General features: G+C 45.8%; 2 protein-coding genes across 3 annotated transcripts in view; one reads left to right on the forward strand and one right to left on the reverse strand.

Moving 5' to 3' along the window:
* Positions 1–1,208: 1,208 nt before the first annotated feature.
* LOC116996519 (histamine H2 receptor-like) lies at positions 1,209–16,602 on the forward strand. 2 transcript variants are annotated; one of them, XM_033060278.2, is made up of 7 exons: positions 1,233–1,447; positions 2,261–2,384; positions 7,397–7,670; positions 11,263–11,439; positions 12,582–13,325; positions 13,659–14,360; positions 16,361–16,602. In XM_033060278.2, exons 1-5 carry the CDS (start codon positions 1,295–1,297, stop codon positions 13,252–13,254), a joined length of 1,401 nt encoding a protein of 466 aa, XP_032916169.1. In that variant the 5' UTR covers positions 1,233–1,294; the 3' UTR covers positions 13,255–13,325; positions 13,659–14,360; positions 16,361–16,602. The 2 variants fall into 2 exon arrangements, with proteins under 2 accessions (XP_032916170.1, XP_032916169.1); XM_033060279.1 differs by lacking the exon at positions 2,261–2,384 and having other exon boundaries at positions 1,209–1,447; positions 12,582–14,360.
* EIF2AK3 (eukaryotic translation initiation factor 2 alpha kinase 3) overlaps positions 15,679–23,721 on the reverse strand; it is a 41,722-nt gene continuing 33,679 nt past the window's right edge. The window contains exons 14-17 of the mRNA XM_033060277.1: positions 20,566–20,733; positions 19,941–20,042; positions 17,688–17,750; positions 15,679–16,883 (exon numbers count right to left, since the gene is read on the reverse strand). Coding sequence (XP_032916168.1) covers positions 16,707–16,883; positions 17,688–17,750; positions 19,941–20,042; positions 20,566–20,733 — 510 coding nt within the window. The 3' untranslated portion in view covers positions 15,679–16,706. The remainder of the gene's footprint in view (positions 16,884–17,687; positions 17,751–19,940; positions 20,043–20,565; positions 20,734–23,721) is intronic.

Raw genomic sequence — 23,721 nt, forward strand, 5'->3', positions numbered from 1 at the left:
TCCTTTTTTCTTTCTTTCTTTCCTTTTTTTCTTTCTTTCCTTTTTTTCTTTCTTTCCTTTTCTTTCTTTCCTTTTCTTTCTTTCCTTTTTTCTTTCTTTCCTTTTTTCTTTCTTTCCTTTTTTCTTTCTTTCCTTTTTTTCTTTCCTTTTTTTCTTTCCTTTTTTTCTTTCCTTTTTTTCTTTCCTTTTTTTCTTTCCTTTTTTTCTTTCCTTTTTTTCTTTCCTTTTTTCCTTTCCTTTTTTTCTTTCCTTTTTTCCTTTCCTTTTTTTCTTTCCTTTTTTTCCTTTCCTTTTTTCCTTTCCTTTTTTCCTTTCCTTTTTTTCTTTCCTTTTTTCCTTTCTTTCCTTTTTTTCTTTCCTTTTTTCCTTTCTTTCCTTTTTTTCTTTCCTTTTTTCCTTTCTTTCCTTTATTTCTTTCCTTTTTTTCTTTCCTTTTTTTCTTTCTTCCTTTCCTTCCTTCCATTCATGGAGTAGAAAATTCATAATTTAAAGTCCATTTTATTATGTTCAAAGGGCAATCTGCTATTTCTGAAGCGATAAATATGACACAAAACCATCCAAACGTGCTCTTCCATCACAGTTTGGTGCTTAATGTCAAATTCAAGCCTGAGACCTGAGAGGCCAATTGCCAGCCAGGAGCTGAGCTCCTCCAGGGAGAGGACAGGAAATCTGAGTTTCTTTACTTTCCACCAACCCTGATCAAGAGATTTCCTCTCCACACCCATCGAAAAAATTCTCCAGTGTCATTTGTGGTGGTGGGTGAAGCCAGAGGTCAAAACCTTTGGAACAATCATTGGAAAACAAAGGGAAAAGGAGACGGGCATGGTGATGGGAGCAATCCAGTGTGAGGGGCTGGTGCCTTTGGGGGTGATTTGGGGGCTGTTTTAGGACAGGAGCTGTGGCCGAGGGTTACCCACGCACATCCTTGGGTGACATTCACCCCAGCACTGAAAAAGCAGATTTTCACCCCTTTCCTTGCCGTGGTCATTTTCTGTGTGCTGTGTGTGTCCCCCAGAGGTGCAGCCCGGAGTGCAGCTGGGATCAGGATTTCTCCTGTCCAGTTCTGCCAGGTAAAAACCCCTCTGCCCGGTGTCCAAAATCCATCACCCCATCATCCCATCCCATCGTGGGGACAGAAGGGCTGGGCAGGTGACTCTCACCAACCTCGCTCCACAGGTTCCTCTTCCAGCCCGGGATTTTTCGGATTTTTCCGTTTAGTTTATGAACAAAACACCCAGTTTGGCAACAGGGGAGCCAAACCCACGGAACGCCTCTTATTTTTTATTGTTGTTTCATGCATCGGGTGCCTGTAGCTGCCGAGGAGGAGTGGGAAGGGCTGGATTGGGAGCAGGAGGACAGCGAGCATCTCTCGGATTCCCGAATCCCGGAGGGGAGGAAGGAAGGAGCAGGGAGGAGGAGAGAGGGGGCGGCTCCTCCGCCTGCCTCGGTAAGTGAATCCTCATCCCATCCTCATCCCGATCCCCGGCAGGTCCTGACACCCCATCCCCGGGCACGGCTCCCGGTCCGGCTGGGATCCCCTCCATCGCAGGCTTCCCGAGGCACGTCCTGAGCCCTGTGCCCAAAGGACACCTCTCAAACACTGTCTGCCCTCGGGAAGGGCTCCCCCCTCTCGTTCTCCACCTCCTGGGGCAGGACCCTCAGCCTGTCCCCGGGCTGATGCGGATGCGCTCCGCAGCATCCCCGGCGCTCCGCCTTACCTGGGGCTGGGGGTTCTGCTGCCCTGGGGGGTGGCGCTTTTGTCCCCAAAGGTTTGGCGGGTTTGACCCCAGGAAGGGTGGGTTTGGCACCCCGGGGCTGTGGGTTTGAACCCCGGGGGTAGTGTCTTTGTACTCGAGGCTTTGGTGCGTTTTTGCGCCCCAGGGTTTGGTGCGTTTTTGCACCCCAGGGTTTGGTGCGTTTTTGCGCCCCAGGGTTTGGTGCGTTTTTGCGCCCCAGGGTTTGTGGTTTTTGCGCTCCAGGGGTTGACAGTTTTGCTCCCCAGAGGGTGAGGGTTTTGCCTCCCCAGGATTTGGGTTTTGGCACCCGGTTCAGTTCTAACCAGGGAGCACCCAGCGCTTGCAGCGCGGGTTTGGCTTCGCCCCGAGTTTCCCCGTGAGATGCGGCTCCGGTCTCTGCTCTGTCCCCGGAGCGGGCAGCGCCTCCCGGACACTTTGTGTGGCTGCAGAGGAGTCTGCCGGGGGCTGATCCCAAACCGCTGTGCCGGCTGGGGATGAGGATTCCGTGTCCTGCTTCGGGGTAGGAACCATCAGCTTGGAGCAGGAGCATCTCCGAGGGGAGGGATCCGCGCTCCTGGTACCCCCCGGTACCCCCGGGACCAGCAGCACTCCCCGGGCTCAGGGACACCTGGGCCGGCAGTTCCCAAGGTAAGGATGTTGTGTCCTGCTGTGCTCCCAGCCCCGGGGCTCTCAGAGAGGCTGCAGGAGTCGCTCTGAGATGGTTTGGGGGTGGAAAGGAGTCGCGCCCTGAGAAATGCTGTCCTTCCAGAAATGCTGTCCTTCCAACGGGAAAGTTGGATAGAGGGGGAGGGAGAAGGAAAGTCAGTGCAAGGCTGCAGGACCTCCTCGAGTGTGTGCTGTGCTGGTGGAAGCATCCCCAGGCATCCTCCCCCTCCTTCATCACCACCCACCCCGCACAGTTCAGCAGACTGCTCGCACCGTTCAACAATCGCTGAGCTGCTGCAGTTTTCCCGTGGGGAGGAGAAGGGAAAGGTGTGTGAGGTCCTGGGGCAGGTGTTGTTCCCTGCTGGTTTGTACCCGATTCAGCAGAGCAGCACAACCTGGCAGCAAATGTGTTCCCAGTAATATATTTCCAGTTTTCATCACTCTTCTAATATTTTAAAGTGCAGTCAGCCTTGAGATTGTAGAGCTTTTTTCCCTCTTCCCTTGCCATCAAAATATGCCCTTTACTGATGAAATTAACCTTTAGGTTGAGATTTGTCTGCTGAATAAATCAGTTTCAACTTTTTGGATATTAAAGGGGAACAGAGGTGGTGGAGTTGCTCTGCTCAGGCAGCCTCAGAGCAGAATCCAACCCATCAGCTTTTTGAAAGGAAGTAAAACTAATATCCAAAAAAAGAACAGTGCAAACCCTACAGCATCTGAGAGCCCCAGAATTCCTGGGAAGATCCCACATCATGGTACAACTGGGCATTTACCCCTGTGGTTTAAGAGGGCTCTTACAGGAAAGATGATGTTGTACAAAGGCTCTGAGCTGTCTCAGCAGTGTGACCACATGGGCTGCTGCAGCTCACAGCACTATTTAGAAGTTCCAATATTTTAGGCTGAGAGAGTGCATCCCTAGGAAAGGTGGCATATCCTGCTTTGTCCCAGTAATTTCCACAGCGAGGGTAAGATGGTATCCCCTGCTTTCCTCTGTTAACAATTTCCCAGGTGGTTTGAGAGCAGCACTTCTTAGTTAACTTAATTTAGCACTTTTGGTTAATGGTTGGCTTCTCAGTCAGAGGCAAAAGGATCCAGACATCCACCCCAGGCTGCTTGGCTGTGACAGGGACCTGGATGAGCTTCCAGGGACTCTGCTGGGGATTCTTAAAAGGAATCAGGAGCAGCAGGATCCTATTGTCTGTACTCTGAATTAGAGTTCAAGGTTCAAACCTGAAGTTTCAAGAATCCATCATCCCTTGTTTTTATTGCTGGAGTGATGGATGTCAAATAAAGACAGCCTTTTTCCAGTCCCTCAGCCTTTTGCTGATAAAAAGAAAAAAAAAAAAAGGACAAAAGAGTGTTTCTCTGGTGTTTTGTGAGTGTGGGCACATCTGTCTGCTGTTTTTGTGCACTGTCATACTCCTGGACGTATCCTGCATTGAGGAGCCTGCTGTGTGTTTTTCACTTGAGAAGACCTTTTAACCCAGGCTGGTGGCTGAGACGGTACTTGAGGAGCACAGAGAAGTTGCAATGAGAAATTCTAATAACCGTGTCCTAATTCTGCTCAAAGTTTGAGAGTGGTGTGTGCTCATAGAGCAGTGTGAGTAATGATCTACTTTAATTAGAGTTGTTCTAATGCTGATACAAACTTAATGACTGTGTGGGAACAGTCGTTCTTTGCAGGAAGGTGTGACTTCAAAACCTCCTTGTCTCAGTGTTACATCTAAAAAAACCCAAATAATTAATCCAGAATTCTCACCTATCATTCTCATCTACCCATGAACAAAAATGTGACAGTGATCTTTTTAAAATCTGAAGACTGGATGTTTTGAACTTTAAAATTCAACATTGTTTGGTTTTTTTTTTTTAAAGATTGACTTTTAATCAAACCTGCTTTTTTGCTGTTGATGTCATATGAGCTATGCTGATGCTGCATGCTCTCCAGGGAGAACCTGGGGTTCTCTGGGTGGAACTCAAGTGTTTTAACTGGTTAGGGGTCAGCTGGAGGTGGGGTCAGAGCACAGTTTGCAGACCCTGAGGAGGTACCAGAGGTGTGAGGACACCAGCAGGGGTGGGAGTGAGGAGGAAGGTGGCTGTGGAGCAGGGAATGGCCCTTGAGAGGCAGGTTCTGCAGCCTGGCTCCTGTGTGGCCCCTCTCTGTGTCCCTGAGGTTTTCCCAGCTGCTGTCCCTGAGCTCTCTGTGTGGAGCACTCTGGGAGGAGAACAGCCTGAACAATTCTTTCTGCCAGGAGATGTGACTGCATTGAGATCCAACAGGAGCTCATCCAGTCTGATGACATCCTCCATGGAGCTGTTAGGAAGAATGGCACAGATTATCCTCTTTCTTCTCCATAAATGGGGAGACTGGATTTTTTATTTTATTTTTATGGGGTGTTACCAGGATGTGGAATGTTGTCCCAGGAATATTTTCATTAGCACTGAGGTACTTAAGACACCCTGCAGATTTTTAATAGCACTGGCCCAGGGGGTGCATGAGATGATGCCCAAAAAACCTGCTTGTCCTCAGTGCTGGAGGAGCAGGAGAGCTTCAGGTCCCAGTGAGTGATTCCCAGCTCCAGTGAGGAAGAGCTTTCCTCCTTTATTTTTTCTTTTCCTAGACAGCTTGAGTCTTCTCTTAATTTTGTTTTTCATTTTTTTGTTTTAACTTGAAAGAAAGGAAATCACTAAATCCAGCAAATAAGCACAAGTCATGGGATGGAGCTGAGGATTTTGAAGGATGAGTAGGTGCATGAATACACGATTACATCCAAGGACAAGGTCACTACTGCTTTCAGAAAATGAAGCCCAGCTTCACAGCTGTAAAGGAATGCTTGGAATAAGTCAGCAGGTGGAAAAGAAACACCTGGGTGGTGTAGGCTGCTTGGAATTCTGAAAGGTTTTCAATATAATCCCTCATGATGGGGGCTTTTAAGGAAATGTAATAGTCCTGAGTTAAGAAGGAAGCTCCCTGTGTGAAGAAGTACTTGTCTGAAAGGTGGCATGCAGGAGGGGTGAGGGCAGGGTGAGGCACAGAGAGCTCAGTGATGCTCTTTACAGGGACAGGGGTTGGGATGTGTGGGGCTCTGGAAACCTTCAGCTGGGAAAATTGTGAATCATGAAGTGGTGATATTTACAGGCAAAAGGAAATTTAACCAGGGCATGAAGGATAATGTCTGACTTAATGGAGTGGAAAAAAGTTTTTATGAGACTCATTGAGCATTACAGTGGAAGAAAGAATTCAACTGTGAAGTGATGGGATTTCGAAAAGATGGAGAGAACTTAATTTCCTAATTTCATGCCATTTTCCCATCTAAAGCAGTGGATTCAGCTCTGGAACAAGACCTTTGGATGGCCAGAGCCATCAAGGATCAGCTCAGTGCCACTCAAATCAGCAAATCATGTCAGGGGTGGTGGTGAAAGGGGAGCAGGACAGAACAGAGATCATGTCCCTAGGTAAATCCACAGAGCATTTACCTCGTGGGAATTGTTTGGAGTTTTGGTCCTTCTCAGGGCCTCAGAAGAGCAGGAGGGTGGGCAGAGATGAAGAGCCCACCAGAGGCACTGGGGGAGTGGATGGGGATGCCAAGGCAAGGACCAGTGAAGCTGGCTGGTGGCAGGCTCAGAACAAGCAACAAGAGGGGTTTCTGCAGGGCACAGAGCTGAGCTGTGGAAGTTGCTGCTGTAGCAGGTCATGGATGCTAAAAGTTTGCTGAACCAGAGGGGAAGCAGGACAATTTTGTGATTCAGAAATCATTGAAACCACCTTAAGAGGTAATTCTGGATAATAGGCTGCAGGAAGGACAAAGAGATGTTTGGAACATTTTGCTGCCTTGTTCTTAAACTCCTCCTCAGACAGAGTTTGGCCCCTGTGAGATGAGGCATGCTGGGCTACAGGGATGCTATCCAGGCCCCCCTCACACTCAGTGGGATGCCTGGAGATGTGGGATTGACCTCAGGGTACTGTGGAAGCAGATCCCAATTACAGGAGAAGTGATGATATTTAAACATTACAATTTGTCATCAGGAAATATTTGTATAATTCTCTTTTCCCCACAAGTTTTGTGTTCCCTCAGCTACACCAGTGAGCTTTGGACTGCTGGAGTTTTTTCAGGGCATCATTCCCACCTTCCCACCTACCTGTGACACCACTTGGTCAAAGTGTGGGAACTCAGCTGTGGACACAAGCATGTGGATTTCCTCAATGGAAAAATCCCCAGTTAAGGAGATGGGAGCATCACCTCCCATCTGGGCAGAGAGAGAACACGAGTCTGGGGTCAGAGCTGCACCTGAGACACCTCAATTTGGTGATCTTCCAACCCAAATCATTCTGTGATTCCACAATTCTGCTCCCTGTGTGGCTGCTGCCAGCCCTGCTTGGCTGGAGGATGGAGCTGCCAACTGTGGCAGCAAAAACCTCCAAACTTCAGAGTGAGAAAAAGCACCAGGACAACCCAGGGCACAGCACTCACTGAGCAGTGGGGTTATGGAAGCAGCCAGCCTGGGCAAGCAGCCCCAGCTGGTCTGGGGGTGGCAAAGATGATGATGAGAATAGAGAACAGAATGGTTTAGGTTGGAAAGGACCCTAAAGATCATCTAGCTCCAGCCCCCACATTATGTGGACTTGGCATGCTGTTCAGTGGGATTTAGCCCAGCTGCTTTAATTTTTATTTCATTTGTTTTTCTTTCTCTGCTCACAGTACATTTCTGGGTTTTTTCCTGGTCTCATGCTTCATCTGATGATGCATTTTCATTCACGGGAGGGCTTTTAATTGCCGTGAAGGACTCCAGTCAATGCTGCACATTTATCCTCACCCTCAGGATTTCAGACACTTGTAATGGGCTGCTAACCACGGGACAGTGCTGGCACAGGCACAGCAGGGTGTGTGGATTTTTCCTGGAGCCAGTGAAGTGTAAATACCATTTCCATCCTCCCTTTCACACACCAGCAAATCGTCATTAAAGTAACTCTGGTTCTCCCCTTTTATCTCGTCCAGATTTTAACATTGGGAAGATGCTGATGGACAGGAATGAAACCTGGCTGTCTAATTTCTCCTCTGCTGCCTCCTCCTTTGCAAGGGGAGGGGTTGGGCTCCAGGAGGTGCTCGTTGGGCTGGTCCTCACCCTCATTGATGTGGTCACACTGCTGGGAAACACCGTCGTGTTCCTGTGCCCGGTGGTGGAGAAGAGGCTGCGCACTGTCACCTACATGTTCATCATGTCCTTGGCCATGGCAGATTTCCTCGTGGCCTGCCTGGTGATGCCCTTCAGGTGAGCAGTGTCCGTGGGCTGGCAGCAGAGGAGGACAAGGGTCCTTTCTCCCAGCTCTGCATCTCCTGTGGAGCAGGGGATTCATTCACCTGCTGGGTTCTGCAGAGGGCTGAGCATGAGCTGCTGGCTCTGTGTCCTGCATTATAATGCATGGAGACACATTTCCCAAGGGTATTTTCCTCTTGGCCACACAGGGACCCTGGCTGCTGATCTGACCTTGATTTCCAGCTTTGCACATGGAGCTGCAGTGGTTGAGGCCCCTCTCCCAGGACTAGCCCTGTTTATGGAATGTAAGGAATGTGTTCAGTGTAAGCAGAGGAATTCAGGCTTCCCCTGTATTTCATGGAGGAGGAGGCACTTCAGAGGGCAGGTTCCCCTGCATGAGGTTTGGGAGCTTCACTAAAACACTGAAACAAAACCAGAAGGCAGCTGGCTTGTGATCCTGGCTGTCTTGTCCTGCAAAGCAGCCATAAGATTGTGCAAATCAGGGAACTGCACTTTGTTTTGAGTTCATGGGGCAATATGAGGAAGCTGAACTCTTTTCATGGTCTATGCTTCAGTTTTCATGGGGCTGCCCATTCCTGTAAATTTGGCACTGAAAAGTGTTGTCCCAACAAACAGTTACAAACTGAGTTAACAGTTCATGGTATCAGGTGAAAAAAAGGAGTTAATGATGTTCTTTTAAAAAATATTACTGCTAGCTTAAATTCTGTGCTTGATGAATTTTAAGTTCAGGTTCTGAAATGATCATAGGACCATAGACTGGTTTGGGTTGGCAGGGACCTTCAGGGCTCATCCAGTCCAACCCCTGCACTCAGCAGGAACACAGGACCAGATGGTTCAGAGCCCCATCCAGCCTGGCTTTGAACTTCCAGGGATGGGGCAGACACAGCTTCTCTGGGCAACCTCAATGTAAAAATGTTCTTCCTCCTATCTATTTTGAATCTACTTTTAGTGATATCTTACTTAAACAACAAAAATTACAAAGGGGAGCAAAGATCAGAGAGTGGTTGGTGCTCTGTGCCCTCCTGAATGTCCTGGTGCTGCCTGGTGGGAAAAGCTGCCAGCTCCTGGGGGCCAGTGCTGAGGATTGGACCCTGCTGGCTCCATCAGCCTGGTCCAGCCCTGCCAACACAGGGGCTGCTGTTTCACACTTTCCCACTGCTTTGGCTTCACATCTATGCTGCTCTTTCGGATTTCAGTTTGCCCCTCAGTTGGCAGGTTACTACGTGCCAAAGGGAAGGAAAATAAATGATCTTAGGAGGCAGTTTGGCTCAGGAAAATGTGGCAGAAGGGGAAAACAAATTTGTCACTTGGTGTCTTAATTTCATGAGTAAGACTTTTGTTTTGTTCCTGCTTGGGTGGTTTGCAGGAGTGGTTCAGCTGAGCTTAGCTCCTTGTCTAAGTACTCCAGCCAGTCTGTCATTTCCAGCTATTCTTTTCCTCTACAAGAAAAGGGCAAGGCAGGGGTCACTCCATTGTGTCACTTTCTTGGCTTGTACTACTCCTTATCCAGCATCCTTTCCAAGCTGCAGAGACTGTCCCTCAGAGAAGAGGGGTCAGGTATCCATTGCCCCATGCTGCAGGGAATGTCTGCAGCTCAGGTGCATCCCACCAGATGAGTGCAGGTGGGAACTGGGCACCTGCTCACCTGGGATCTGTGTGCAAGGGTGGCCCAACAGCAGCACATCCCCTTCTGGGAGGCCAGGGCACACCACAGGCTCTGCAGCATCTCTGGGGATAAGGAGGGCTCTGAGGAATGGCAAAGCAGCACCCAAGCCCAGTTCTGAGCCCGTGTTCCAATTCCAATGCCTCATTTCCCCTCTGTACAAGAGCCATGAAACCTTCCCATGTGTGTACTGTGGGATCCTCCACGCTGCCCATGGTGTAGGGACAGGCTCTGCTGTAGTTGCTTGGATTTTTGCATGGAATCCCACATAACAAAGAGCTGCAGAGGGCTGGGACCCTTCAGCAGCACTGCTCCCACCCACAGCAGTTGCTGGAACAACCTTCACAAGTCCTTTTAGGGAACTGGTGCTGGTGAGGTGTAGATCAGGCATTGTTTTCTGACATCAGGTTGAATCTTCCTCCCTTGCTGGACACCTGCAGCTCAGCAGCCCTGATCTCACTGTATTTAACCAGCAAGCTGGGAAGTTACAGGATAATTAAAGCTCTGCAGGACTAGGGAGTTACTCATCAAATCCACTCACAATGGTGATTTCAGCAGCACCTCGGGAGCTGCAGAATGCTGGAGAAAGAGAGGAGAAGCAAATGGCATCTCAGTGAATGCTATAGAAACATGCATCAGCCTTCCTACAGCTGCCATATGCTCCTTCCTTTGCTGCTCACTTCTCACAGGCCCCTCTTGACTTTGTTAGAAATATTTTTGGTACTATATCTGCATTTTGCTGGTGTGTTTACCTTGCTGAGGCATTTATGAGCCACATAATGTACAAGCTGCATGGGCTTCCTCCTAGATATTGTTTTGTATTTTTTTTTAACCAAGAGTGGAAATTCTTTCTGGTTTTGAAGCATTCAATTGGATGTGAAGTGAGTTTCTCTTGGAGATGTCTGTGTCAGGCACTGGGAAAATGCTGAGATAAACAAGGCTGTGCAGATGTAAATTTGGGAAGCTTTGTGGGGCAAAGCACCTCTCTCAAGGCTGCAAGAAGCAGAGGTTTGCTCTTGTTCAGCCATGCTCCAGCTGTGGGGTGCTCCTTTCTTGGGTTGTGCTTTGAGGATGCATCCCTGCTGTCTGAGCTCCGTGCCCATCTTTAGTACCTGTGGGATGAAATTCAGCATTCCCTCAGCACAGCCATAAGGAAATAGTCACAGAATGGTTTGGGTTGGAAGGAGCCTTAGAGATGCTCTTGTTCCAGCCCTGGGCAGGAACACTTCCCACTGGACCAGGCTGCTCAGAGCCTCACCTGGTAGCTGCACCACCTTATCAGTGGCACCACACATCAGTGGCTGGCTTCTTTTTTCTTCTGCCTTCCCTCAGAGTCAGGATTGAAACTCAAGGGATGGATTTTCTTGTTCAGACTTGGTTGTTTATTAATTCTCATCTAAAGCACAGAGAGTTCTTCAGCACCTCTAGCTAACAAGCTGGAAGTGAGAAAATGGAGCTGTATCCAGCTAGTTACAAGATATTTTAAGGGCTAATTATCCAATTAAAAACTTACATCTATATTATTTATACTTTTGACCCAAGAACCAAACACCTGTGACCTGCACTGTGGTACCTTCTAACCAGTTTAAAAAGTACCACATAAAGCTAAGATAAAGAAAGGATGAAGAGCCACCTCCCAAGAATGTCCATCTTGTCCCATTACCTATTACTATATTCTAAAACCTCAAATTCCAAACCCTTCACCATGTGATATTCCACACTTCTACACACCAGGGATTCTAATCCATCACTCAAATTTGGAAGCCTTCTCCAAGGCCTCAAGTCAGAAGCAGTGTTCTTTTGAGGGTCAGTGTCAGAAAGCACAGAAAGTTCAAAACTCCCAGGAGCTCTGAAGTTCCAACACTCACCCAGCCTGCACAAACACACCTTCCAGCTCTGATTTCCACCTGTTTCCTCCCCCAGCATCATTTACGAGGTGACAGGGATGTGGCTGTTTGGGAAGCTGTTCTGCAAAGTCTGGATCTCCTTCGATGTCATGTTCTGCACCGCGTCCATCGTCACGCTGTGCTTCATCAGCCTGGACAGGTACTGCTCCGTGGTCACCCCCTACCACTACTCCAGGAGGATGTCCCGTGGCAGGTCAGTGAGCTGCTCCTCATTTTGGGTCCCTCCAGGGTGTCACTGGCCATGGCTGGTGTTGATTTGAGGCTGAATGAGCTGTTGATAGGTGCTGCCCAGAAGCAGTGATGTGGCAAAAGGAACTTTCACCATTTAAAACTGCAGAAAATGCCTAGTGTGGTGCAGGAGAGGACAAGGAGGGTGCAGCTCAGGGGGTTGGATGGTGCTGCTGAGAGAATATTTTTTGGGTTGCAAAAGGAGTAGAAAGCAGAATATGGGCTGAGTTGGACCTACAGGCTGTGCTGTCATTTCAGACATTTGATAGAATCACAGAAGGGTTTGGGTTGGAAAGGACCTTAAAGATTGTCTTGTTTCATCCCCCTGCTGTGAGCAGGGACACCTTCCACTAGACCAGGTTGCTCAAGCTTTGTCCTTAAACAATTTCAGAGATGGGGAAGGACTTTGAAGTTCTTCTAAGGTGAAAGGAGACCCAGAAGGATGCATGTAGCAGTAGTCTTCCCTCTCTTAAACTCACCATCTTATTTGAAGTGATAGTCAGGGAAAACAGGGAGATTTCCTGAGCTCCCATGAAGATTTCATGTGAAAGGCTGAAATGAGGACTGCAGGGTGGGGCAAGTTATGTGAGGGTGGGCAGAGAGGACACTGCAGTAGTGGGGTACTTTACAGAGTGGGTTCAGACTCTTATAGGCATGTTTTTTCCACTGTCACTCTTGTTGTGTGTGATTTCTGGACCACAGGCAAAGAGAGGAGATTTTATCATCTGGTGCCCATCAGCTCCATCCCCATCAGGCCCCAGAGGGTGAGATAATGGCCAGATACTAAAGCTGAAAGCAAAAAATACACGCTCTTGTTTCAAATACTAACAAACATCTTCTGTAAAACCTTTCCTCATCATTTCTCAGCCGGCTCTGAGCACTCGTTATGCTGACCCCAATTCTGTCAACTACAGACCAATTACCCAATTGTTAGAGATATGCATGCCTGGACTTGTTATACTCCAGCTTTTTCCCTTCTCCACGCCCTGCTGGACTGCTCAGCAGCTCTATCCCACACAGTTACCATGGGGATTGAATCGTACTGGATGTTCTCAACTCAAAATTACTCAGACCCTCTCTCCCCGCCGCATCTCTTTCCTTTTGCAGATGCATCGTGATGACCTGCACGGTCTGGGTTTATTCCTCCCTCATTTCCTTCCTTCCCGTCATGCAAGGCTGGAATGAGATCCCTGGCGTGGACTTTGATGCGGGCAGAGAATGCATCTTCGTCACCAACTGGGTTTTTGCCATCGTGGCTTCCGCCCTGGCGTTTTTCCTGCCCTTCACGGTCATGTGCAGCATGTACTTCTTCATCTACCGCGCCTCCCGCCTCAAGGCCACGCGCATCATGTCGCAGACGCTGGAGATCCACTACCACCCCAACAGCAAGCGGCAGAAGCACCTGCAGCTGGAGAACAAGGCCACGAGGACCATCAGCATCATCATCTCGGTGTTCGTGCTCTGCTGGCTGCCCTACTTCGTGCTCAACGTTTGGCTGGCGGCCAGAGGCACCGACTCCACCAGCACGGTGCTGCTCGGCACCTTCAAGATCATCACCTGGCTGGGCTACTGCAACTCCACCATCAACCCCCTGCTCTATGCCTTCCTCAACAGGGACTTCCAGCACGCCCTGAAGAAGCTGCTCATTTGCAGGCGCAGGTCGCAGGTGGATGTTGGCGAGGACATGGTTTCCATAGCCACGTTTTCCAAGACTGCTCCAGACCTGGAATACAGCGTGATGGTGCCCAATGGTAACACAAAGGGCAAACCCAAGTCATAGGGATTCAGGATCAGTCACTGGAGGTGGTGATACAGGAAGTGCTGGAGCACATCCCAATGGAAAAACAAAGGGTAGGAAAACAGGGGAAGGAGGGGCTGGAATGTTACCGCTGGGGACAATACAACAAGGATGCATTTCTTCACCTTCCACAGTTTCAATAATGATGAACTTGGATATTTTAGGGGCAATTTGTTATAGTAACACAGCTAACTCATTCCTGGATAATCATTTTTCTAATGAGCATTTCCTAAGACAAATTCAACCTTCATGTTGGGTTAAAAACTCAAACTAGTATGGTTTGTTTAATGTGACCGTACATTTGTGCACATCCGGTGATTTCTGTCAGGTGGGACAGTGTTTCTTACCAAGCCACTGTAGCTTCTCATCTTGACATTTCATTACAGGTTTGACCACTTTTATTAATGCCACGTGTGCCAATCTGTGTATGGGAATTAGAGGAGGGATTTGGCCAAAGAGCAGAGCTCACTTCCTAAAGAGGCACCACTCTGCAGCCTGGGATGTTGCTTGGGGTTCAGCTCGCTGGCTTCTGCAACATCTGGATATTCAGAGTTTTCTGTGAATTATCTGTGGGCTCCCTTGTTAATTCTGGAAGGGGGCATTCCATGTGGCAGGCCCCAGGAGATGACAAAGACTTGCTGTAACACCAGGAGCACCGTGGTTTCAAAGCTACAAGTGGCTGACACCATCCAAAGATGGGATCTGAATAGGAATTATTACTTGTGTGTACACTACAGAGATATAAAAAAACATGACAAATGGAAATTATTATTTTTACTATTCCCAAGTCTTGTCTGGATTTCCAACTGTACTGGCTCCCTGCAGCAAAGCCACAAGTGCCTCACTGAAGGGTTACTCTGGAAAGGTAGCAGGGGACTGTCCTCAGAGGTAGCAAAATGCAGTAGGACCTGCCTGCAGCAGCTGAGCTACTGAAGATGCCAGCACAAGGGTCAGGAGTTCTCTCTCAAGGGCCTGGTGGAAAAAACAGCCCTGACCTGGGCTTCAACGGTGGTTCTCCTGTGAAAGGACCTCTCCATGGAGAGGGTGAGGTGTCCCAGACCCTGCAACTCCAGCACAACATGGAAGTGGTAAGTAACTGCATCTTATTCTGGGGGAAGCATCCCATGGGTACAAAGGTGGACAGGGCAGGAATCCTGCTGCTGCCACCCAGGTCATTTGATAAAACAGGACAGGGAATGGGGTTTAATTCCCAAGAGCTATGAGGGAGGAAGGGAGCTGAGGGATGGGCAACATCCTGTGACAGAACAGGGTTCAGCGCAGCAGAACCAGGCCAAAGCCCCTTTTGCAGGGCTGTGAGCTCACAGCTATGGCAGTTTGGGTGTTTTTCCACAAAACAGCTGGAAAGAAAGCACACATCATTCAGAGGAAAACTTCTCAGAATAGAGAAGAGCCTTTGTCAAACCCTGGAGCAATAAGGGACAAAGACAGGGACAAAACACTCCAGGCAGTTCAGAGCTGAGCATGGCCAGATGCTTTTGTGGCTGGGCAGGGACCCTACAGGAGAGGACCTGTCCATGCCTTGGAGGGCAAGTGTAACATCCCAGAATATGCAGACACACCTGGTGTGAACACATATGCTAGTTCTGGCACTGAAATGCTGCAGGGCCCTTGGAATAGGCAGCCACCCACATACAGACATACTGGAAGTAAAAATACCTTCTTCCTCATTTCCTGTGCTCCACCTGTAATCACTGAGCTGGCAGGGAAGGCAGAGGCTCCACATGTGGCCATTTCACTGTGCAGCTGTAGCTGATGCAAACAGGGACATCCAAGGGAAAAGGACACACTCAACTCTCCTGTGTTAACCCAGCTAAACACAAATTCTGTTCCTGATCAGATATTCACTGCAGCATGTTGGTTTCACCTGGACAGGCCAGTATCTAGGAGAGCTATCCAAGAGGACATGGAAGACAGTCATTGTAATCTACTTGTCCCTTATCATAAAGCTGCAGGGTGTCAGCTGGTTTAATTGCTGGTCACAGTGTCACACCACAGTACAGTAATCCCCAGAAGGATTCAAATCCAGTATCCTTTTAGGAAACTGATCTCAGAGACTTTGATAAATTTAAGCCTGTAAAACAGAAAAATACAATTGTACAAGAACAGTTCTAACAGCACAAGAATTATCCCTTCTCCCCTCTCTGGTGAATGATTTTCTCCATAATCCACCCAGTTTAGAGCTCAATTCCCTTCTTTCTCCAGCTCCTGTCTCACCTCCAAGCAGCACACTCAGTTTTGCGTCATCACACACGCTGTGGCCAGTGTGAGACAGGGAAGCAAAGGAAGTTTCAGGAATGCAGAGCCCATCCTGTTCCCACTGCACAGGGCTGCCATCTGCAGCACACACGGATGCAGGCTTCCAACAGAAGCAACTACTATTTTGTCTTATAAATAAAAAAAGTTTATTAAATCATTTAGACTTGAAAGAAGTCACAATAATCAATGCACTCAACAATTACAGCAAGTGCATCCTGTACACCACCAACCCAAATGGATTGATTCTGTATTTTATAAATAAAAATTAACATATTTACAGTGAGAAATAAAAGCATGGCATTAGGCAGTTAAATTAGCAGATTACACAAATGCCTACCAGTTGATTCTTTTGAAAAAGTACAAATCTACAAGATTACATACGACACGTATGACTCCATTAGGTTTAAATTTTCAGATCACAACAATTTTGTACATAATTTTGACTATGGCTCTTCCAACCACTGCCTATAAAACCCCCCATTTAATGGCAAAAAGCTCCTTTTCCTTCTCTACAGCTTCATCCACATAAGATGCATTCCCTAAGATCTACTGTAGTGCAGAAATATGAAATGATTTCCTCTAATGACAGGCTATGAACAGTGACAATATGTACAACTGTGGTACTTTTTTGCTTTAAAAATAGTGCAGATTCCCAGTTTACCCACCAGGGAGAAAAATTGAGTCAAAGTTCATTTCAAAATCATCTTCATTTCACCAAAGAGCAAGTGACCCGGATAGACACTCACTAGGCTTAGAGACTGTAATTTGCTCTATAAAAATACAATATTTTAATTCTATTTACATGTTACAGATCTCTCACTCACCCAGCAAGCTGACATTTACAAGCTTCAAAAAAACCCAAGAAACCCCCCCAAAAAAGGATAATGGAGCACAACATTGGCAAGCACAGCAGCTGGACCCATCTGCTTAGGAGAGCAAAGGTAAGGAAAATGGAATGTGAAAGGTTTGGTTACTGGGCTTCCTTGGCTGTCAAAGTAAACCAAAATCTGTCCAACATGTCTTATACATTAAACATGGCAAAAAAAAAAAAAAGCTGGAGTAAACTATTCCCAAGATAAACATTCTGCATCATAGGATCCTTCTGCTGAACAATCCCTGTGAAACCTGCTGAGTGGAAGAAGTGATCCTGAGGATAGTTATTTGCTTGGTTGTCTGGAATGTTTATTTCCTGATAGACTCATTGTCCGTGACCTCTGCCTGAGCACGGGTTTGGGTGGGAGCTCCAAGTCTTCAAAGACAGGATTTTCTATGATTGCTGCAGCCTCTGGTCTTTCAGTGGGACTTGGAGAGAGCATGTCCTTCACCATGGTGTACTGAAAGAGAACACAACACATCTTACATGAACCAACCCATAAACTCTTCCTCATTTCATGTCCTGGCTTCAGCTGTGGCTGTATGAACAGGTGGTAAATACTCTCAGCTGAGTTATTTGGGTGTTAGTGCAAATTAGAATTTTTTCCTTTAAGTATACAAGCAGTTTGAATATTTGTTTCAAATTTCATCAAAATTAGTGTCCTGCTCCAGCTGAGCACAGCACAGCCCCTTCTCCCAGGCAGCCTTCAGCTGTAAAGCAGGAAAGGCTGGCTTGTGGCTACTGGTCTGAAGCTACCCTGAACACCTGAGAGAACCTCAGCTTTTAACTGGGGAGGTTTTGTACATCACCTCCTCTTTACCTGCAACTACATCACTTCACAGACCTGACTAATGAGAACACAGCACAATTTGCTCATGCAGTTCTGGAGGTGATTCCATGCAGCCATGGTGCTGCCTGGAGCCTCTCCTTCACCTCTCTGAAACTCTGCACTTTCTCTTTGGGAATATGGATTTGTTGCAGGAAATCATGACAGGATGTGTGTGAAATGAATGACTGTATGTGACAAAGGGAAGCCAGGTAAAAACGTATTCCTGGAGGAAAACTGTGACAGAAGTGTCATTGTGCCCATTATTGCAAAGTTACAGCTTTGAAATGCAGGGAAGTACTGAGATAGAGAAAAGCATCTTAATAACATGAAAGCAACTTGGTTTCTCCATTTTTACCTGCAAGCAATTGGAAAGCACAGAAAAAAGCTACAATTATTAATGAAAAAGCTGTAATTAATAGCATCAGCTGTACCTACCTCTTGTGCATATTTCTGAGTGAACAATGGTGGAAAGTTCAAATTTCTAACATCACTTAAGGTCTGTAAAAACATGAAAAATTACATGTAAATTTTCCAAAATACAACTCTTCAATTATTACCCTGTCCTTCAAAAATATGCAAATGATGGAAAGAAATCATAACCTGGAAAATTAACCCTTTGTTTTAAAGTGCTGTTTTAGTGGTTACAAATCACAACCTCGTTGAACAGGTGAGTTGCTGTTTCTCTAGGTATTGACCCTACAACAGGAAATGTGATCTCTGCAATTTTATACATAAGCTTGCACTTTCTCACTTCAGCTGAACAAAAACAGATCTGTCAATCATCCATAACCCCCAAGAGGGCCTACACCAGTATTAAGACACATGAAATTACTGTCTCTGCATTATCAATGTAAGCACCAGTCTGTGTTTAACATTTAGGAGGAATGAGAAGATTTATCAGTTTGGAAAGAGTTGTCTTGGGTATTTCTGTGTTTGTTCCATACAAAGGCCACTGGCTCCATCTAGTGACAGTATTTTTCCCATGTTCAGCCAGAAGCACAATATTTAGCACTTCAGTTGTTTTGGAAGGATCTCCTCTTACAAAAGTTTGAGCACAAAATACAAAAGTTATAAAGCTAAATCAACATTCATTTCACTATTACTCAATTGGAAGTGTAAAGTTACCAGTTAATAGTGATGGGCAACAGCCAAGCTCCTGTTCAAGAGAACTGAGTTTGATGACATCAAAATGCTTCAGAAAACTTTTCTCCTTTTCTGTCAGTTCAGTCTGCATTTAGTGATCTGTTTTCCAGCATGTCATTTGGAAATAAATTGCACTGCTACTGCCTAACTGCTCGCAGCTTGAGACAGAGGCAGCTCTCACGCTCCACCTCTGGGGATTTTTCCAGCCAGTTGTCACAAATTCCTAGAATTTGCTGGGTTACTTGGTCAGGCACAGCATGTTTTGTGCTAATGCTTGGCTGATGCCAATGAAAACCTCAGTGTTAACAACTCAGAAATAACTACTGAAGTAGCCAAACTCCACAACTTGGCAATGAAAGCAAAGAGGTTTCTTTTTAGCAAAAGGAGTGAAATGACAGTGAAAATTCTGGAAAGTCAAGGTACACTTTTAATACTGTCTTGAAGTAAAAATATTGAATTAGATGGAATTTAGGTTTCATTCTGATTACTTGCTTTGCTTCTATTCTTAGGAGAGAAACTGGAAGGGCAAAGCCTGGAATCACCACTGCCAGAGATTTGAGAATCCAGGATGGCTCTTTCCTGGATATTTTATTTCAGTAAAACTGATTTAGAGAAACTGAAACTGGTTTCAGTGCCAGGGGTTCAAATTAACACCAATTCCTCCTGCAGACTGTACTCTTTGTGCCATTAAAAGCCAGAGCTTTTAATCAAGAGAATGCAACAGATGAAGCACTTGGTCAGGCTGCTGTTCAAGTTGTTTCTTACCTCTCTGTTAAACCCACTCCATCTTCACCTGAGAATGTAACACCCCAAGCACATTTAAATGATAAATACAAGTTTTAATGACTCTTTCTTTCCTGCACAGGGCACTGGTTGTCAGAGAGGAGAGACCTGTCTGGCTGTAGCCCCTGTTCTCCATGAACTTGTTCCCTCCATGAACTTGTTCCTGAGCAAGATGGATTTCACATTTTTACAGCAAGAGAGAGCTGTAATGCACCATCAAACATCCCAAATTCACATCTGGTGCAAAGAATGTCATCAGTTATGGGAAGATTATGCTTGAAGCTGAGCAAGACTCAGAGCTAAGACTCACTATAGGAAAAGGAACAGCCATTTTCCACCAAGTGCTCTGGGTGGAAAAGCACTGCAGATGCAAATTAAGGAAAAAATAATCAAAATGCACAGCATGGCTCCAATTCTTGAATGAAAACCAAGCTGGTAGGCCTAAAGTTACAAGCTGCTTCAGTTGTATTTGTTGCTTGAGTTCTTGGATATCATAGTTCAATAGTTTCTCTTACTTGGCTTGACAACAGAGGAGCTTTGTTAAGAAATTAAAGCCTCAATTCAACTGCACACATTAGGAAGACTGCAGTTTATTTTCAGTGATTCAGGGGGTCTGTACAAGGCTGATAAAGAAGTTATGCTCCTAGCTGCAAGGCTTTTCTCCAAAGAAAACACAACAGAAACCTCTTTCCAGTGTTTCACCAAGCAAATAGCTGTTTTAAACAAATGCTCAAACTGAAGATAACCCAACACCACACATACCTTGACCCTCTCCATCTGTGTGCTGAAGGGGTAGAGCAGCTCAAAGAGAATCAGTCCCAGAGAAAAGATATCCACCTTGTGCGAATAGGTGTTGCCACAGATCTGAGAAGGCAAAATCAGGGTCAGGGCAATCAAGCTACTCACTGCATGCAATTATCTACAAAGTAAACAAAACCCTTGCAAGTCCACCTGTGCAAGTCAGCAGCCCTGTGCAGAGCTGAAAGCTGCAGCACAGGAATGCTGGCAAACTTCAGCAATGAGCACCAGGCAACAACATCCTGATCCTCAGCTCCTCTGTGCTGCAAAGCAAAATGTTTCACCTTATTAAACCCCATGCACAAGAGTGCATCCTTCCTCAATATTTTACAGTTACCTTCCTGTACTGCATTAAAAGCAAGAAAAATGAATTTATCCAATCTGAATAATTAGCCACTATTTTTTCTATAACAAATATATATAAATATTCATTCTGGAATTCATTTTAGCTCAAAACTCTATTTTGAAGAGAAAGAATTTAAGTGACGTGATTGCAATGGTTTCTAGGCATGCCTGATCTTAGAGCTCCCAAAAATTCAGGGCTCTTCTGGACACTGCTAAATACAGCTTTGGAGAAGAGAGCACAAACCTGTTCTGGGCTCATGTAGAGTTTGGTCCCTACTTGTCCAGTGTGCCTGGCATAAGCTGGCATTGGGGTCAGGACTGACTCCTCCTCCTCATCTTGGTCCATAGCAGTCACCAGTCCAAAATCCCCAACCTTTACTATGTCATCCATTGTGAAAAATATATTGGAAGGCTGAGAAAACAAAAAGGTGAAAAGAAAAAGTAAGTAACAAACCAGAGTCTGTGTTCCAGTGTTTACAACACTTGTTTCTAACTCAGAAGCTGTCAGGGTTAAAAAACACTCATTGAACTGCTGAAGGAAAGCAGTTAAGAATTTTAACTATTCAGGAAAAAGGAATTACTCCTGCATTAACCACTGTCTGTTCCTGAAACTCAGACTGCTTGTTTCTTGTCATTCAGCAGAGGTTTACCAGCAGCACACAGGTCTGAGGAACACACACACAGTCACCACTGCTGGGAACAGCACAGGTAAATTATCCAGCATCCATCACATGACACTTTCACACCACATGCTGCAGTTCCATCTCCTGGGCTTTTGTATTTTAGTCCCTAAGTGCTAAAGTCGTTTGCTGTATTATTAACCAGCACACAGCACATCATCTTTAATTTTAGATGCAATGGGAACAAGGTCTGCTTTTCAGTGTAACTGCAGTTTAACATGGGAACAGCTGTTTGCATAACAGAATTAGAAGTTTATTTTTGACAGAAGCTTAAGAACTTTGCAATTCATAAAGGCAGCAACAGTGATGATCTGACTTAACTCTTCTTTAGCTTGTTTGCCACACACCACTATCTTGGCTTAGCCTACTGATAAAAGAGACTGGAAGAGAGATTGTCCCTTGGCCAGTGGTGCACATCCCAGACAGGTTTTCAGGGAATTTGCTTCCTGGCTGATAGAACAGCACCCACCAAAAGAATGATTATTCCCTTGAAACATAACCACTCCAGCTGGGTTACAAATACAGAGTTTTGGGGGAAGAACAGACTGATCCTGCAAGGGAAGGAAGCAGCAGGGTGCTGTACAGGGCCAAGCTGTGAAGAGGCAGGGGGTGCTGGGCAAGCTCCTCTCAGAGCTCCTGGCCCCTGGAGGCTGGGAGAACATGGTCCATGCTTTGCTGACATAAGGCCTGCAACAGGAGCAGGCAGATAGAAGGCAGTATTTTTCCACAAGATAAAGGACCACAAAGCTGACCTGTTTCAAAGTCCATCTGTCTTCCTCAGTTAAAGACAAACCCACTGTGGGCATGACAATTTTTTTTTTTTTTTAGGCAGTGGCCAGCTCTGAAGGAAGCACTAAGGAAACAGTTCCACAGTGCCCACATCCTGCCTCTGAAATTGCCTTCTGAGCCAGGTCTTATCTCCCATTGCACTTCCCTGTAATGAACATCCAGCCCTTTGGAGTTACAGTGAATTCAGGGCACAAAAGCCACTGCCCTGTAAACCCACAGCATCTCCAGGCTCTGGCTGAAGCATTCACAGAGCACCAACTCCTCAGTGCACACCCACATGTCCAAAGTCTCGATGGCAGAATTTTAATGCTCAAGGAGCAAACATCTCCATGAGGAGTTTGTATCCCACTGCCTTGATCTCTATTCCAACAAACACACAAGTCAAGATTAGTCTTGCTGCCTAGGGAAAAACTTCTCATAACAGAAAGTTTATTTCAAGACTTCTCTGGCTGGACATAGACTGTCTCTGAACAGGCAGGCACATAGTTTCTACAAATAAGGGGAATGGACTCTGCTATTGCAAAATACCAGCAAAAATAAACCATCAAGATCACATTTTGGAGAAGAAAAAGCCTAAGGTAGAGGCACAAAGTTTTGATTTAAATCATCAGGAGAGTACAATCAAATATAGCCATCCTCTAGTTTAGTTATCTTGCCACCTGCACAAAGAAATTTCTCTCCATATTCTTCAGTCAGAATAAGAATTCTCATTTTTTCACAGACATGAATAAGCTTCTCACACATCTGGAATACTCTGTTTAATTCAATTAATGCTGCAAAACATTTCCAAGACTGTTCTTGCAGTTCTGTGAAACTGATAATTTCTTTTGAGCTGCCAAGCATGACCGACAGCTTATCCTAGGAGTAACAGTAAATTCACTTGACAGACAGACTTTTGTTCCTGCTCTTCATTTTCTTCAAAAGAATTTGAACTCTGACCTCTTTGCCTACCCACATAAATTCCTGCCATCTTGTCATTACAGTATCTCTGATTAGCAGGAGTCTAATTAATGCATTTTTAATGTGCACTGTTAATTTAAATATTTAGATTACTTCTTGGATCTTTTAATATGCCCACACAGGAATTTATTTTCTACCAGCTTTTGTTGGTGTCAATGGGAGCAAGAGCTGGCCTCTGCTATCACTGAGCTCTGCTGTAGCCAAGCCAGAGCAACTCTGCAGGTTATTCACTTGTTAGTGCTGGCACCAACTCACAGCTGCATGACCAATCTCTTGGACAATTACAAAATTAGATGAGATCTCTTCCTAGGAGTTTCTGAAAAGTATAGAAAATAATTAAATAAACTGGCTGTTGTTTTGACCAAATTAACACATAACAGACAAATAAACTTTGGGATCCAAGAACAACATCTATACAAGCACAGAAAGTTTCCTGAAGGAGGAAGTTGTTCATCCAGGGAGACTGTTTCCAAGTTGGTTACACCAAGTAAACAAAATTAAATCTCTTGTTCAAACTGCTGCCAGCACTGAACTTTTAAGATGTTCCAACAAAACACTCCACACCTGCTGATTAAGACTAATACAGTTTGAAGTAAAGATCTACACAAGGTTTACTGAACAGTGAGATCAGTGACCACTGCAGAGGGCTACAAGTGACAGTATTGTTAAGAAAGGTTATTAATTAACATGTCTAGCAACATATTAGTACAGGGATTTAATTACTTTTATGGCCAGTTTCTCAAGCACTAAAGATTTGTCAGATAAATGGTTCAAGGTAATTGCCTAATGCTGATGGGAAAAGAAAATACTTGGAAGGGCTCACGAGTTTTTCTAACTCTGACATATCCTTTGAGGATTATTGAATCTGAAGCTCCTTTTACTGACATATCAGAGATGGCATTTTTTAGCTTTTGCTTCTGCTGACACCAAATTACCATCTGAGAAGCCACAATCATTTCAGTGATTACTCC

Source organism: Catharus ustulatus, chromosome 5, assembly GCF_009819885.2.
Source record: "Catharus ustulatus isolate bCatUst1 chromosome 5, bCatUst1.pri.v2, whole genome shotgun sequence".
Classification (NCBI taxonomy): domain Eukaryota; kingdom Metazoa; phylum Chordata; class Aves; order Passeriformes; family Turdidae; genus Catharus; species Catharus ustulatus.

What these genes read in the sequence shown, in the direction of transcription:
- LOC116996519 (XM_033060278.2), top strand. Translation starts at nt 1,295, where the DNA reads ATGCATCGGGTGCCTGTAGCTGCCGAGGAGGAGTGGGAAGGGCTGGAT. An exon ending in CTGGGCCGGCAGTTCCCAAG is followed by an intron (nt 2,385 to 7,396) that starts GTAAGGATGTTG and finishes TATCTCGTCCAG; the next exon opens with ATTTTAACATTGGGAAGATG. An exon ending in TGCCTGGTGATGCCCTTCAG is followed by an intron (nt 7,671 to 11,262) that starts GTGAGCAGTGTC and finishes TTCCTCCCCCAG; the next exon opens with CATCATTTACGAGGTGACAG.